At 33.9% G+C, this 16,484-nt stretch overlaps 1 protein-coding gene and 1 pseudogene across 1 annotated transcript; both read left to right on the top strand.

Annotated features, from left to right (window-relative positions):
• Positions 1–542: 542 nt before the first annotated feature.
• LOC121262942 (protein ECERIFERUM 2-like) lies at positions 543–4,402 on the top strand. The gene is made up of 2 exons (XM_041165649.1): positions 543–1,212; positions 3,399–4,402. The coding sequence occupies exons 1-2, from the start codon at positions 781–783 to the stop codon at positions 4,317–4,319; spliced, it is 1,353 nt and encodes a 450-aa protein (XP_041021583.1). The 5' UTR covers positions 543–780; the 3' UTR covers positions 4,320–4,402.
• Positions 4,403–12,589: 8,187 nt separating this feature from the next.
• LOC121263211 lies at positions 12,590–15,349 on the top strand (annotated as a pseudogene).
• The last annotated feature ends 1,135 nt before the right edge of the window (positions 15,350–16,484 follow it).

Genomic DNA, 16,484 nt, shown 5'->3' with positions numbered 1-16,484 from the left:
TGTTATTTAAATATTATACTTTTTAATATATTTGATTTATTTCAAATAAAGTAAAAAGTAGAAAATAGAGAGAGAAATGAATTAAATATTTATATAAGTATGAATAGTATTTTATAGATGTAGAAATGGTATTATAGCAAACTGGATATTAGTTATAAAATATATAATCTATTAGATAGATTATATTGAGCTATTACTTTCAAATTTAAAAAAAAATAATTTTTACATAACCCATTAGAATGGTGATAGTTATTTATAAAAAAGTGAGTCTCAATAATAAAAAAATATTTTTTATATACTTTTTTAGATGAAATGTATTTTTTCACAAAAACTTTTATAAAACTTTATCTATTTAGTACTTAATAGAAATCATTTTCTCCTTTTCCATATGCATTTACACATGAGTCGAGCCAGCCCGCGTACCCATACAACAACGGACGAACACATTCAATTGATCCAACCGTTACCGTCCTTCTCTTTCTCTCTGATCATTAAGATATCCATAATACTTGGGCACTAGGGGGTGCCCCACATTCATGTTAAGCTAGTACCGACACAGCTCGATGCAGCATGCATGGCGTCTCTGCGCTCTGCTTTAAATGCAAATTATGGAGACTTAATTCCTTCCCCCGGCCAGGAAAACTAATTCTCTGGACAAATCTCCTCAACTCTGATCAGGAGTACTATACTGCATGTTTTTTCATTTCCCTTCCACATTCTTCGTCCTGATCTCCTTTAAATTCTCCGGGCAAACTCACCCAAAAAACGTCACAACGAAAAATGGGCTCGGAAAACATGGGAAGCCTGGTTTCTAACTTCAAGTTATCGTCGGTGGTGCCGGCCACCGTAACCGGCGAGAACAAGGTGCACGAGCTGACGCACATGGACTTGGCCATGAAGCTCCATTACATTCAGGGGGTTTACTTCTTTAGGCGTGAAGCAGTTGAGGGGCTCTCAATACTTAACCTAAAGGAACCCATGTTCCAATGTCTAGACCACTACTCCACCGTTTCCGGGAGGGTTCGGAGATCAGAAACAGGCCGGCCATTCATCAAGTGCAACGACAGCGGTGTGCGTATTGTTGAAGCGGATTGCGACGCCACCATTGAAGAGTTTTTGGCCATGAAAGATCACAGCTGCTTTCATGGTAGTCTTGTTTATAATCAAGTTCTTGGTCCTGATCTTGCTTTCTCGCCTTTGGTCATTATACAGGTACTAGCTAGATATGATTTAAAATTTTGGAAGTACGAAATTTCTGCTGAATTGATTATATATATGTATGATCTGTTTTTTCAATACATTTATGTTGTGTTTAGTTTAAGGATGAATACTGATGATCATTAGCCCAAACTTTCACAAGCATTCCTTCTCAAATTCATTAACATTATTTGAATCTCGTACATACGTGTAGTTTATCTTATTTTATTAATATTATTGATATGAATTATTGATAAAGGGAAAGAAAACAGTAGTACTTATACGTACGTACTTTCTGTCATGTCGATTGTCTGGCATTATTGAATAAAGAGTGGCTCGACATTATAATTTTTGTTTTTTGTTTTTTTTGGATGTTTTTTACGTAATTTCTAAACACTTTTAAATATTTTTTTTAAAAAAGTTTTACAACATCATAAAAAAAAAATGCTAAAAACAATGTCGGTTTAGCATTTCTAATTGAAAAAATAAGAGTAGATATGTGTCTAGAAAATTGGAAATATTAAGGGTTAGTTTGGTTACATAAAATAGTGCTTTGTTTATTTTTAGAAAATATTTTATTTTATTTTATCTCATCTCATCTAATTATTACAATATTCTTAATTTTCAATATAAAATAAAATAAACAATTTAAGTTTTTCAAATTCTAAAATAAAAATAATATTAAAAAATATATTATAATAATATTTTATTTAACTTTTTAACTTTAATCTCAACTTATCTCATCTTATCTTATCTCATCTCTGAAAACAAATGAGCCCGATCTCATCTCATCTCATCTCATATCATATCATATAATCATTATAATTTTTTCAAATTCTCACATAAAATATAATAAACAATTCAATTTTTTCAAATCTTAAAAAATTATATATTAAAAAATTATATATTAAAAAATTATATAATAATAATAATAATAATAATAATTTATTTAATTTTTAATAAAATATTTTATTTTATTTAAACTACGTGACGAAACGAGACGGATAAGCCATGGAGAGGAGTACTGTATATAGACTTTCGAGAAAATGAATTTTACAGCTGATCACAGTGATAAAGCACGAATTAGGAAGGTGGAATGGAGGGACAATGATCAGTAAAATATTGGTGCTCTCGTCTTGTTTAGTAGTTTAATCAGTTTTTTTTTCAAATAATTTATATTTTATTCTTATTGTAAAGGAAATTTATCCATGATTTTCTGGAAGTAATAACTAGCAATGAAATAAGATTTGAAGCTAGAGTTGTTTGAATATATAATATAACTAGATAATATCTGAATTTAAGAGTTTTGGCCCTTAGCAGGCCGACTAGCTAATTAGATAATTCTCATTTTTTAGTAACGTTAAACATAAGTTTTAGGTATACAAACCCTAACCATTTGTAAAAATACGAGTCCTATTAGAAAAAAATTATTTATTATTTATTTTTATTTTTATGATGGGATTCATTTTTCTATGAAGAGTCTGCTCTCATGCGAAACTTATATACAACTTATATAAATTATTACAATTTCTTTTCTCGTTGAGAACTTGCTGTTAGGTATCTCGTTTGTGTTCACAGATGAGATAAGATGAGTTGAACTTAAAGTTAAAAAGTTGAATAAAATATTATTAAAATATATTTTTTTAATATTATTTTTGTTTTAAAATTTGAAAAAATTAAATTATTTATTTTATTTTGTGTGTAAATTTAGAAAAATTATAATAATTAAATAAGATAAATTGAGAAATGTTATAAACAAACGAGGAGTTTTTGTCAAGTTTCTCGTTATTTTCCCTTCGAACTTGCAGTTGCTATTAGGTCAAGAACTTGCTGTCACTTTTTGAAAATATGGATCGACAATATAATATCTGCAAAAGGAATTCTATACATAAAGCACTATTTATTTTTATACTCTATACTTATAATTTTTTTTTTTTAATAGAATGTGGAGTTGTTTTTTATAAGATATGAATGTGTTTTTTATAAGATGTGAGGTAGTAAATAATGATCAAGAAGAATTTTTCTATATGCAATCAGTCCCCTCACCTCGAATATATGCATTACACTGTCCGCCTAGCACCAAATGCATAACACCTAATTTTTTTCTTTTTCTTTTTTTTTATAACCCCTTTCGGAAAAATCTTGAAAGTGAAAAAATTTGACTGCTTTTTTCCATGTTGTCACTGCATGCTTGCAATCAGTTCACCCGGTTTAAATGCGGAGGAATGACATTGGGGCTCAGCTGGGCACATGTTCTTGGAGATGCATTCTCAGCCTCAGCCTTCATCAACATGTGGGGTCAGATATTGTCTGGTCAAATGCCACCCAAATCTCTCCAAACCCCAAATCCAGTGAAAGCGAAATTCCCACCTCCAAGTTGTGAGAAATCAGATTCCATGAAAAGGGTGGACCCGCTAGGAGATGATCACTGGCTAACTGCCAATGACTGTAACATGGAGACAGACTATTTCCCAGTAACCGCCAAACAACTTGAGCATATGGTAACAAATATCTGTGCAGATGACAAACTAGCAGCCAAGACCTCACATTTTGAAGTTCTCTCTGCAGTAATATGGAAATATATATCTGAAACCAGGGAAGATTTGGGTCCAAGGATTGTCACAGTCTGCACAAGTACTTCTCACCACAGGCCTAGGGAAAATGAGTATCCAACTAATGGCCGCATGGTGCTGAGCATGGTTGAAGCAGATTTCTCAGTGGCAAAAGCTGATGTTTCTGCAGTGGCAGAGCTAATATCTCAAAAGATAGTGGAGATCAATAATAATAATATTGGTAGTGTAGATGAAGAAATGGTGGAGAAGGGAAATGGGGAGGCAGATTTTATAACATATGGAGCTAACTTGACTTTTGTGAATTTGGAAGAAACTAATATTTATGGATTGGAGTTGAAGGGACATTGGCCTGTCTTTGCCAATTATACCATTAATGGGGTTGGAGATGAAGGTGTTGTTTTGGTGCTTCCAGGACCAACAAATGGCAAAGGGGAAGGTGGTGGTCATGTTGGTGCAGTTGCAGATGGAGTGACAGTGTCCATGGTTTTACCTAAAAATCAACTTGCTCTGCTCAAAAGCAAGCTTGAAAGGGATTGGAATATCGTTTGAAGGAAAACACGCGCGTGCGTGTTCTGATATAAGAAAACTGAGATGTTTGGTAATAATGAAACGATTGAGGAACAGGATTCTTAGGTTGTTTGTCAGTAAGAACGTTTATTTTATTTTATTTATTTATTTTTGTGATGTGCTGCTTTTGTTTGATTATGGACTCTCATGTATGTATCTTGTTAATTACCAAGTTATATTCTCAACAGTTTTTCCATTTGGTACTTTGAGGTCCACTTTATATTTTAAGCTAAAGTGATGGTATCCATGTATTTAGTGCAAAATATTGAGTATTTTTTTTATGTAGATTTTACGAAAGTAAATTTATAATTGATTTAATTTAATGTGATACGTTAAATCTATTTTGCGTTAAAAGTAATTTTGTAATTTGACATACTACATGAGGTTATGTTAAATTGTAAGTTTACTTTTGTAAAATACTTTTATGGTTAAAGCATTTTTCTAACTGATGTTATAATTAATGCAACCTAATTTATATTGTAAAAGGCAAACACACAAACTTTAGCTAAATTGGTGTAATTGTAGGTTTAACCATGCAACCCATATTTTTATGTTAGCTTTGTGATGTTAATTAGGTGATGTTTGGAAATATTTTTCATTTTATCACATCTCATCTCATGCCATTTCATCCAATTTCATTTACTTCTCAAACATCATTCAAGGACAAATACTTTCAAATTAATCATTACAACTTTCTCAACTTTTTAGATAAAAAATAAAAAACAATTCAATTTTTTCAAATTTCAAAATAAAAAATAATATTAAAAAATAAAATTATAACAATATTTTAATTTTCTAATATTTTTTATTCAATATTTTCTCTTTTGTTTCTCAAAACTCAATAAATATTTATCTCAAACTATCTCACTATTATTTACAAATCATCTTATTACTATTCATAAAATTTTTATCTCATTTCATTCTTCAAGCATCTCCTATGTGCCAATAGGTCTCCCTGACATATAAAATCGTGCATTATAATAAATTGTAATTCACACGGCCCGGTTTAGATTCACAACTCATCTCAATTCATCTCAACTCATCTCACTACTATTCACTACTATTCATCAACTTTAACTCACAAATATCACTACTATTCACAACACATCTCCCTACTATTCACAATTCATCTCAACTCATCTTCGAATTCAAACGAATTTTTATTTATTTTCATTTCTAAAATAGAGGATGTACAGAAAAAAGAAACACACACACAAATTAGAAATCTAAAATACCTATTCAAAGACTGCTTTTTAAATATGTTTTACATGCATCTACCGTCTACTTATTTTTTATACTGCTTATATCTATATATATATATATATATATATATATATATATATTTGAATAACAATAAAGAAAATAAAGAGAAAAAATAACAAGAAAATAGAGAGGGAGAGAAAAAAAATATGAAAAAAATTCATGCATTATCGTTCTAATTAATATGGAATATTGATCCTTAGCAGAAATACATAAAAATATTTTTGAGATTCAATTAATTATTTTACATAAAAATGCGAAAATGTATATATACTGATCACTACAACAAAAAGGCATTTTTCCCATGAAGACTTTTGTCCGAAATAGTTAGCATTATTGCTAGAAATGATTTTTTCCTACCATTTCGACTCGTAGGAGATTCCCTAGAAATAACTGGCAATAGATCCTGTCAGTAGCCACGAATTTAAATTTTATCCAAAATACTATTATTTCTGGCATATGATAGTAGTTGGAAATATATAATTTTTGTGGGAAATATGTCACACACGAGTGGAGCTTGCTCACGAGAAAAGTTTATTGTGATGAATGATGTTGCCGAAAATGCCTATTTCAAACAATAAATATGACAGGAAATTCTTTTTTTCCGCATGAAAAAAATATTTCTGGCAATTTGTTCTCATCAGAAATAGTCTTTTACGAAATAAAAAAAAATACTAGCAAAATAGTATCATAGGCTCACAGCCTTATACCTAAAATATATAAAAAATGTGAACAATATATTACAAAAAAGAAAATATTGGAATACAAATAACAATTTTTAGGTAGTTTTAAAAGAAAGGGAAAGAAAAATAAGCACAAGTACTAAACATAAAAAAATGAATGGAAGTGTGCGCCAATTGTTATCTAATCAGCCGATCTTAATGACTAGAAAACACGAGCAAATGAATAAAACTTAAAAGCAGGTAAACCTTTTTAGCATGAGCACTGAGTGTAGATAAGATCTGTCTTGATGATCGATCAAAAAGTAATGTATTTGTATCAAGCCCTCCAATTACGAATTATGTCCTAGAAAATAGAACGAAATGGTTTTATCAGTGTCAGAACCATACTTGATCAATATGAACACTATCTAGAATGTAAATCATTGTTAGAGTACCAAATTACAAGTAGCATATAACTTAAAAATAAAACAACTGAACCAAATGAAGCCAAATGATAGTTTGAAACTCCCCAAGCTCCTAATATCTACTGTAGAAATAGTAATTCCAGCAATCATACATGCATTATCTCAAAAAAAGACTTATGTAGCAGGGGAAATAAATATTTTACCTGAAATTTTTGTCATAAAAATATCTCAAAATCTTCCCAGGAATCCAATCAAAATCATCATGATTAATTGACCTATCAGAGAACTTCACAAAATAGACAATAATTAAGCACCAATGACTCATAGGCCATTAAGCACCAATGGCCCATGAGCCTAGCTAGTGGCAGAAGCAAAAATGAGGGTTCTATCATCAAACCAAGGCACTATGCCCTTAAAAAATAACCTAACAATACAAGACACTAATTTTGATAGGGATGTCTGCAGAAAGACCAAGAATGGCAAACGCTATAACTTGCAAATAAATAATTTTCCATGGAACTTCAGGAGTTTTTTTCACTTACCATTACAATAGCAGCACTTTCTTCATCAACAGTTGAGACGTTAAATTATTTGAATAGAAATTTCCTGTAAGTTGCATTGTCAAGGTATATATTAGTAGTGGAACCTCTCAATCCATATACAGCTTTTGGTGCTTTAGGTAGACTATGCCAAATTTCCAATTTACACATTCAAATATCTACAAATCACTCCATCTTACAACAATAAACTATACTCATACATCTTACTTATATTGACAGATACACAAAATTGAATCGAAACTACATAGCAAGAGCATCCATATTAGCCCTTATGGCCACAAAAGGGGCTCCATCAGTCCCAATGAAGTCGATAACACCAGTAACTGTAATTCAATTCTGGATTTTCGTGTATTTTTCTTTTGATTCCCACATCTCCGATCAAATTTTATGTATATATCTTTTTTTTTTCCAGCCCCAATAAATAATAAATTCCAGGGCATTTCAACAAGTATTTTGAAAAAGTCTTCTAACCAGAAAATCATGTGCTTGAAACCAAATGGCAAAAACTATTAAGAACCCAACAATTACTTGGTCAAGAAACACAAGACTACTAGCCAATCACAGCAATCTCATGATAATAAAAATATCTAATTCAATAAAATCAATAACCGATACAAAAAAAAAAAAAAAAACAACCCTTGTCATAAATGCACTTCATAGGAAAAAACAAATCCCATTTATATTTTCATAAGTACTAAGATCCTATTAAAAAGCTCATAAGAACATAACCCAAGTAGATTGGACTCATTCAAGATAAATGAATGGGAATAGCAAACGTATAAAATTACCTGAGCCACAACTTTAATCACTAGGATTTTTTTCCATCCCAATCTAGATTATCAGAGCACAAGTCATTATTACAACAAAAACTAGCACAATAAGAAGGTAAATAAGAAGTGAGTTAATGGTATATTCCACTAAAATTAGTCTTTCTGATGGGTACATAAGGACAATACAACAATAGTCTATCTTAAGAAGCATATGTAGATACTAAACAAGAGATTTTTTACCATATGACATACCACTATCACAATCTTTTGGTGGCTTCCAACATGGAGACAACGAAGGGTAAAACATTTTCTACTAAAAAAATAAGAAAAAAGATATTTACAACTGTGAATTGTGTAACTGTCGTGTAATCGTTTTGACAAAAAGTGAATAAAACATGAGACCCACATAAAAAAATTAATTTTTTAATAGTGGATCCCACTCTTTTTCAAAGCGATTACTGGACGTTTACGCACTTCACAGTTGTATGTAGAATTATTAAAAAAAAAAACTGCACTTCTTATGGTTCTATGTTTGGGTCTCAAATTAAAATAATCGATAAAAATAAATTAGCCTTATTTGGATCTAAAATCCTTCACTATTCAACTCCATTTCGAAGCCAACAACCAAAAAACCACTTCCATCCAGCATGGTTGTTGGCTTCGTTTGGTTATTGAACTCAACTGAGTTTAGCTGAGTTCATTCTAATTTTAAGCTAAGTCTAACATCTAAATACTCAACGCTCAAATTACTAAATTCATCCCAGCTCAATACCTTCTTACACATGAAACGCACAATATTTTTCAACTTGAAACATCTTAATATGTGGGACCCACAACCTTTTTCAATTTTTCATAAAAAATATTAAACTCATCTTAACATCTAAACACACTTAAAACTCAGTTTAGATGGGTCTCACATAATTCTCTTTACTACTCAACTCACTACTAGTCATAAAGAACTTAACTCAGTTTAGTTCAGTTTAACATTCAAACGTAGCCTAACAACTCGCTCACTTCCATCTCAAAGTCAACAACCAGATTCCATCCTACAACACAAATCAGACTCCACAAAATCTGATTAAACATGAGAATGCTCTCAAGCTTCTCCATATTACACATCTCCTTCCCATTTGTTGGGAACCAAACAAGTCGAAAAAAAATCTAAATTTAGAACGAAAAAATTTACAAATGTCAAAAAAATTAAAAATGAGAAATATTTTAATAATAAAAAAATTACATAAAAAATAAAAATAAACTATAAATTGATGATATGATAAATCAGATTATAAAATCATTTAAAATAAATCTAACAAATCTTATAAAATATTGTCAATTTATAAATTTAATTTTTTATATATTTTTTTAAGTAGCGTTCTTTTAAAAAAAAAAAAAAGTTGGTTGCATTACTGTAAAATGTTAAGATAGTTGACCGGTAAAATTAAACAACGACCGGTATTTATCCTTTGAATTGCCAAGAAATTCTACGAAGAAGTAATAAAGTGGGAAATCTGCTCCATTAAAAGCGCCGATAAGTTTTGGTCAAAGTCGGCAGGCCCACCCGCAAGTAGCTCATGTCTCCACACCTTTCCGAGTTAGTTTCCTTGTCTCTGTCTCTGTCTCTCTCCATCGCCGACCACTATCTTTCTAAGGCTCTCTCGTAAAGATCGATGTCTTTTTGGAAGAGAGAGATTTGAAAAAGAGAAGATATTTGACGTCTCATAAAAAGCGTAACGAACTTATGTGAAAGCTCTTCTTTTGTTTGTTAGGAACTTGAAATCCCAGCTCGAGCTTGAAATTTGGATGGCGAAGCCGGGTTCCAATGCGGGTTCGTTCGTACAGGCGCTAGAGTCAGCTAATTGGATATTGCTAGATGGGTCAGAATCGGACTCGGCAGTTGTGATCGTGACGACGTCGGTGGCCGTCATGATCGGGCTGTTGGTGTTGGTGTTTGTATGGAAGAGAACGTGGGATCGTAGTAGTAGCGGCAGCGAGGTGAAGCCGGTGGTGGTGCCTAAGTTTTCGGTCAATGATGAGGAGGACGATTAGGATGCGCAGTCCGGGAAGACCTTCGTTTGGTTACTCAAGTTAAGTTGAGCTGAGTTAAGTTTAATTTTAAGGCGAGTATCAATTCTCAAATTACTAAATTCATCCTAACTTAAAATTTTCTTATATATGGGACTCACAACTTTTTCAACTTAAAACATATTTATACGTAGGACTTACAAATTTTTTCAATTTTTCATAAAAAGTATTAAACTCATCTTCACATCCAAACACTCTTTAAACTCAGTTTAGATGAGTCCTATATAATTCTCTTTACTACTCAACTCACTACTATTCATAAAGAACTCAACTCAACTGAATTCAATTTAACATCCAAACGCAACCTAAAGTTTCCATTTTCTTCGGTACTCAAACTGGCACAGCGGAGGGCTTCGCTAAGGTGGTCAATTTAGTTCTCCTTCTTTTAGGAAATTGATTTTTTTATTTAAGTGTGCATTCGTGTTTTGAGTGGTTTGCGATAATTCTTGTCTTTTGTCTATATGTGTTTAATTTGGCTCACATGGTCGATGCCGATTCATTGTTGAGAGAATTGCAAAATGTTTGACGCCATGAAATTTCGGTTTGTTTAGAACAGGGATTAATGTGGACGTGATACTGGGAGTTAATTAGGCATTTCTTGCATTTAGGAAATTAGGAGAAAACTTTGCCGTTGTGTTTGTTCACAATGTGAGAGGGGCACTCTATAAATGTAAGCCAATCTGTATCTGGGTTAGTTTTGTTGAAATTACCACATGATACCTCTCAAGTTCCTCTGGTTCCTCCACACGAGCAAATCACAGAACAAGTACCACATGACACTAGAACGTAGTGGTGGAATATTTTCAGTTATAGAGTTGTTACAATGAGATGTAAAATATATTCTTTTTAGTCATTCTTTCTTCTTCTTTTATTCAGTTAAGCATTTGTCTATAAATAGCAAAGCACTTGTACATTCCTGATGTGATAATAGAATCTTCATTGCCTCATCTGCACTTTGTCATTCTGTTATTGCATTGTTCCCTTGCATCTTTTACTTCATGCATCATTTTCATTATGGTACTAGAGCTATGAGTCAAGATAATCCCAAAACCGATTCAAACATGCCAAATCCTGAGAGTAATCCTCATCATCCAGCAAGCCCATATTTCATTCAACCTGGTGAGGGTGCCTTTTCTCCCCTGGTTCCCGAGCTCCTAACAACAGAAAACTATGTCACCTGGGCAAGAACTATCTAACGTGTCCTCAACATCAAAAACAAGCTTGGTTTTATTTATGGTAAAATTTCTAAACCTATTAATTCATCTAACCCTCTCTTTACTCCATGGGAGCGCTGCAATGACATGATAATAGCTTGAATCCAACACTCTATTGATCTTGAGCATCGATACACCATCGCCCACGCCGACACTGCTGCTAATGTTTGGAATGACCTTCGCGAGCGTTTTTCTATCCAAAATGCACCACACATTTTTCAACTCAAGAAGGCTATTTCTTCTTTAGTTCAAGATGCTGATCTGTAAGCATCTATTATAACAAACTCAAAAGTTACTGGGATGAACTCAAAATTTACGAGCCAATGCCTTTATGCACTTATGGCTCGGTGAAGACCTTGATGGATTATCATCATCATGGCAAAGTGATGCAGTTCTTGATGGGACTCCAGGATTCCTATGACTCTATTCGAGCACAGATCCTTCTACATGATCCACTCCCTACTTTGAATCATGTCTTGTCTCTGATTCAACAAGAGGAACGACGTCGACAACTGCACTCCATTCCAACACCAATAGCAATGGCCACATGAGGACTTGACTAGCGGAACCTGCCTTCATCTCGCAAGGACAGATTGTATTGTTCTCACTGCAATACTTCTGGCCATTCCGTGGAACGATGCTTCAAAACTAATCCAAACCTTCATATTTGTTCTCGTTGTCGAATCTCTGGCCACACCAAAGAAAAATGCTACAAATTACATGGTTTCCCTCTTGGACACAAAAACAGTTTAAAAAATAAATCCTATGCTAACAACATTTTTCTTTAGCAGGACCAAGTTTCCAATGGCTCACCTATTACTCAGGAGCAGTACAACCAACTTCTTGCCTTGCTCAAGCCAACACCAAATGACAACACCTCTGCCGCCGTTAACCAAGTTCAAGCCATCCAATCTGATCCAAGCACTACTTTCATGTCTGTTAAAATCTTTTGTTTATCAGCACTCACACATAGCACCACTCAATCTCCACCATGGATCATCGATACAGGAGCTATAGATCACATGGTCTGTAGCCCCAAGTTCTTTACACATAATATTACCCCAAGCCACTCATATGGTCAAGTTGCCCAATGGCACCAACACCGCCACTACTCACATTGGTGATGTTCACCTTTCACCTCATTTAATCCTAAAAAAAGGTGCTTTGTGTTCTTGATTTTTCTTTCAATCTTATTTCTGCAAATGTTTAACTACACACTCTAATTGTTGTCTAATTTTCTTCTCGAATCCTTGTTACATCCAAAGACCTTTCCTCTTGGATGACGACTGGACAAGGTAAGGTGCATGATGGCTTGTATCATTTGCAACTCTAGAGACCTATCCCAATTGCTCTACATTCCTTTCTCCATACTTTATTTCCTTCAAAATCTACCAATACTGTTGTTGTTACAAAGTTTGATGAATTTACTTTATGGCACTATCGGCTTGGACACAGCTCCATGACCCAACGTGTTTTAAATGAAATTAACAAAGACTATGTTAGACCTTCGGCTATTGCAAATCTGCCATGTGATATTTGCCCCCTTGCCAAACAACACAAATTACCCTTTCCACAATCTGTCACCAAAATCACCAAAGTTTTTCAACTTATAACAGCTGACATATGGGGTCCTAATCCAACGCAAGCCCATGATGGCTCAAAATACTTCCTCACCATCGTTAATCAGTTCACTAGGTGCACACGGATTTATTTGTTAAAAGCTAAGTCTAAAGCAAGGGGTTCTCTTCAAAACTTTTGTTCTCTTGTTGAAAACCAATTTGAAACTCATGTTAAAATTATTCGAACTGACAACGGAGCCAAATTTCAAATGCCTAACTTTTATCAAAACAAAGGTATTTTCCATTAACTTACATGTGTTGCAACACCACAACAAAATGCCTTAGCCAAAAGGAAACATCAGCGTATTTTAAATTTGGCAAGAGTTTTAAAATTTCAATACGGTCTTTCCATGAAGTATTGGACTAATTTTGTACAAACAACAGTTTATTTAATCAATCGAACACCTACCCCAACTCTTGATTACAAGTCACCATTTGAAGTCCTATATAATACCAAACCTTCATATTCACAGTTGCGTGTATCGGGAGTCTTTGTTTTGCTTCCACTCCTAGTCATGCTCGAACAAAATTTGATCCACGAGCTCGTCAATGTTTATTTTTGGGGTATTCATATGGTATCAAAGGATACAAACTACTAGCTTTAGCCACTTATTTTTTGGGTATTCATATGGTGTCAAAGGATACAAACTAAGTTTGTTTGTTTTTTCACTCGTCCTTGCCCTTGTTTCATATTTGTCTTTTGTTATGTTCTTGTCCATATTTGTCTTTTGTTATGTTCTTGTCAATGTTTATCGTGCTTTTCATTTTCCAGGATGACTAGTCAAAATGGGTTGTTGGGAGTCAGAGAAGTCTTCTTGAGATAATGGGTGAGTTCCCATCTGCAAAGCCTCCTATTGGTGTATTTTTTGCAGCAATGGCACCTCGTTTGCAGCCCCGTTACTATTCAATCTCATCCTCCCCTAGGTATATTAGTCTTTGTACTTACAGTACTCATGGTTGGTTACTCGTAGTATACAACTTCAACTAATATTACTGCTTCTATATTTGTTTAGGTTTGCGCCCCATAGGGTTCATATGACCTGTGCTTTAGTTTATGGTCCAACTCCCACCGGCAGAATTCATAAAAGAGTATGTTCAACGTTGATGAAGGTGCTACGCATCTTTTTCATGTTCCCTTATACTGTGCTAATTGTATATGGTGGTTTGTCAATGCTACACATGCATCATGTCTAGTAATACAACTTAGGTTTAAAGTTTTAACATTCATTCATATTGAATGAGAACAGAATGTAGTTCCTCTGAAGAAGAGCCATGGCTGTAGATGGGCTCCTATTTTTATTAGACAATCTAATTTCAAGTTACTAGCTGATCACTCACTTCCCATTATCATGGTGGGACCTGGTACTGGCTTGGCACCACTCAGAGGATTTCTACAGGTTTGGAATAACTTTATGGCTAATAGGGTTTCCCTTACGGTGTATGAATAGATGAATATTGAAAGGTAAAATTGTTTGTCTAGGAAAGAGTGGCCCTTAAAGAGGTGGGTGCGCAAATTGGCCCTGGATTACTCTTCTTTGGATGTAGAAATCACCGGATGGTAAGGTTAACGTTGCTATGTGCACCTTCAAGTCCTTTAGTATTTGGAAATAAATGTGAGTACTGTTTATTCTGATTGATCGATGTTGATAGGACTTCATTTATGAAGATGAGCTAAATAGTTTTGTGGAGAAAGGCATGCTATCAGAGCTGATAGTTACATTTTCAAGGGAGGGGCCACAGAAGGAGTATGTTCAACATAAGATGATGGAAAAAGTAAGTAGTGCAAGCAAGCAAGCAAATGTTGCTGTTGGTGAGATGAATTATATAATCACCCATTGCATCAAACAAATTTATTTTTTCATGCACAGGCTGCGTATATATGGAGTCTGATTTCTCAGGGGGGATATTTTTATGTTTGTGGTGATGCCAAAGGTATGGCCAGAGATGTTCATCGGACTTTGCATACAATCGTCCAGCAGCAGGTAAATACTTTGTGTGTGTGTCAAAAGGTAACCTCTTAGTGCTATATGTAAATATGGTTCAGGGGTGTTTGCATGTATGTATTGGATTGTTGCAGCGTGTTACTTCTGTTCTTTAAGTTTCATGCCATCACAAGTGTCTTGCTTCATTTATATCATTAAACATATAATGGGCCAGGAACTTATTCTGAACGTTTATTTGCTTAATTTGGTTGGTGTCATGCAACATCCAATTGGCACTTTCCACTCCTCATCCCGCTAATTTTGTTAAGTGCTATTATTGCTGTCATGGACCCCATGGTGGTTAGTAGTCTGTTAGAGGAATCTTCTTTTAAAATCTTTTTCCGGTATATGTTTCAGGAAAGTGTGGATTCATCAAAGGCTGAGGCCATGGTGAAGGAACTCCAAATGGATGGACGATACCTTAGAGATGTATGGTGACAGTTCCGCTTTTTAATAGAAACTGTCACAATTCAAAAAAGTGTGGATTCATCAAAGGCCGAGACTATAGTGAAGAAACTCCGAACGGAAGAACTATACGTGGTGGCAGTTCCACTTTTTCATTTTCTATCCATGGCTGTTTTCTAGCCCAAGCCCTTTCGGTTGGTATCTTTCTGCCCTCCCGGTATTGTTGCAGCAAATTGGGACAAAGATGATGGTGGAAACTGAAACATGGCTTCCTATTAAATCTAATTGCGATGCAAGATCTTTGCATCCTCTCTCTCCAACCAAATAAGGGTGCACATTCATTTTTTAGGAACAACATAGTAGCAAATTACAAAGATGCCAGGAACAGAATAATCACAGGTGAGTATTAGGTTGTTTTGGATTGGATTTTTTTGTATGAACAATTGTAGTTAGTGGGGGAGTGAAAATATAAAGCCTGTACATTTGATTGACCAGCCACTGGTTTTCTATAAATTTAGCAGGCAGATCGATTCATCCAAAATGAATGGGGTTACTATCTGTGCATACGAGTTATCAGTGAACTGGTTCTGATGGTTGAATTCTTACTCTGGTCCTGCCTTTCAAGTTGTGCATCCGGGGGCTCCTGAGTCCTGACCTTTTTGTTTCTAAAGAGTTACTTCATGTATTATACTTTTGTATCGCTTATTACATTGTGTTAACGTAATATTGTTTATCAACCTTTAGATCATATTAACACAATGACACAAGTATGATGGGTTATAGTACATAGCATTTTTCAGATTCAGAGTTTTTTGCTTGGAACTCTAGAATCTAGAACAGGAGAGAGATAAACTTATAAAATGGGTTTCATGGCTTTTATTGAACATTTAATGCTATCTAATAAATTCACTCGAACAACATTAAATATTTAATAAATATTATGGGATATATTTTATGTATTTATTATCTCTCTCACATTTTGGATTCTAAAGTTTGGACAAAAATACTAAAAAATTCAAATCCAAATTTTTCTTTGAAAGACGATGGATTGAAAGTAGGGTTGTAATCGAGTCAAGCTGTATTGGTCTTTGAATTGTCAAGCTCGGCTCATCTTAGAAAACTTGAGTCCGAGCTCGAGATTTTTATATAATCTTTATTTGAGCTTGGT

The sequence above is a fragment of the Juglans microcarpa x Juglans regia genome, chromosome 4S, assembly GCF_004785595.1.
Source record: "Juglans microcarpa x Juglans regia isolate MS1-56 chromosome 4S, Jm3101_v1.0, whole genome shotgun sequence".
NCBI lineage: Eukaryota > Viridiplantae > Streptophyta > Magnoliopsida > Fagales > Juglandaceae > Juglans > Juglans microcarpa x Juglans regia.
This window is presented reverse-complemented; position numbering and strand designations above follow the sequence as displayed.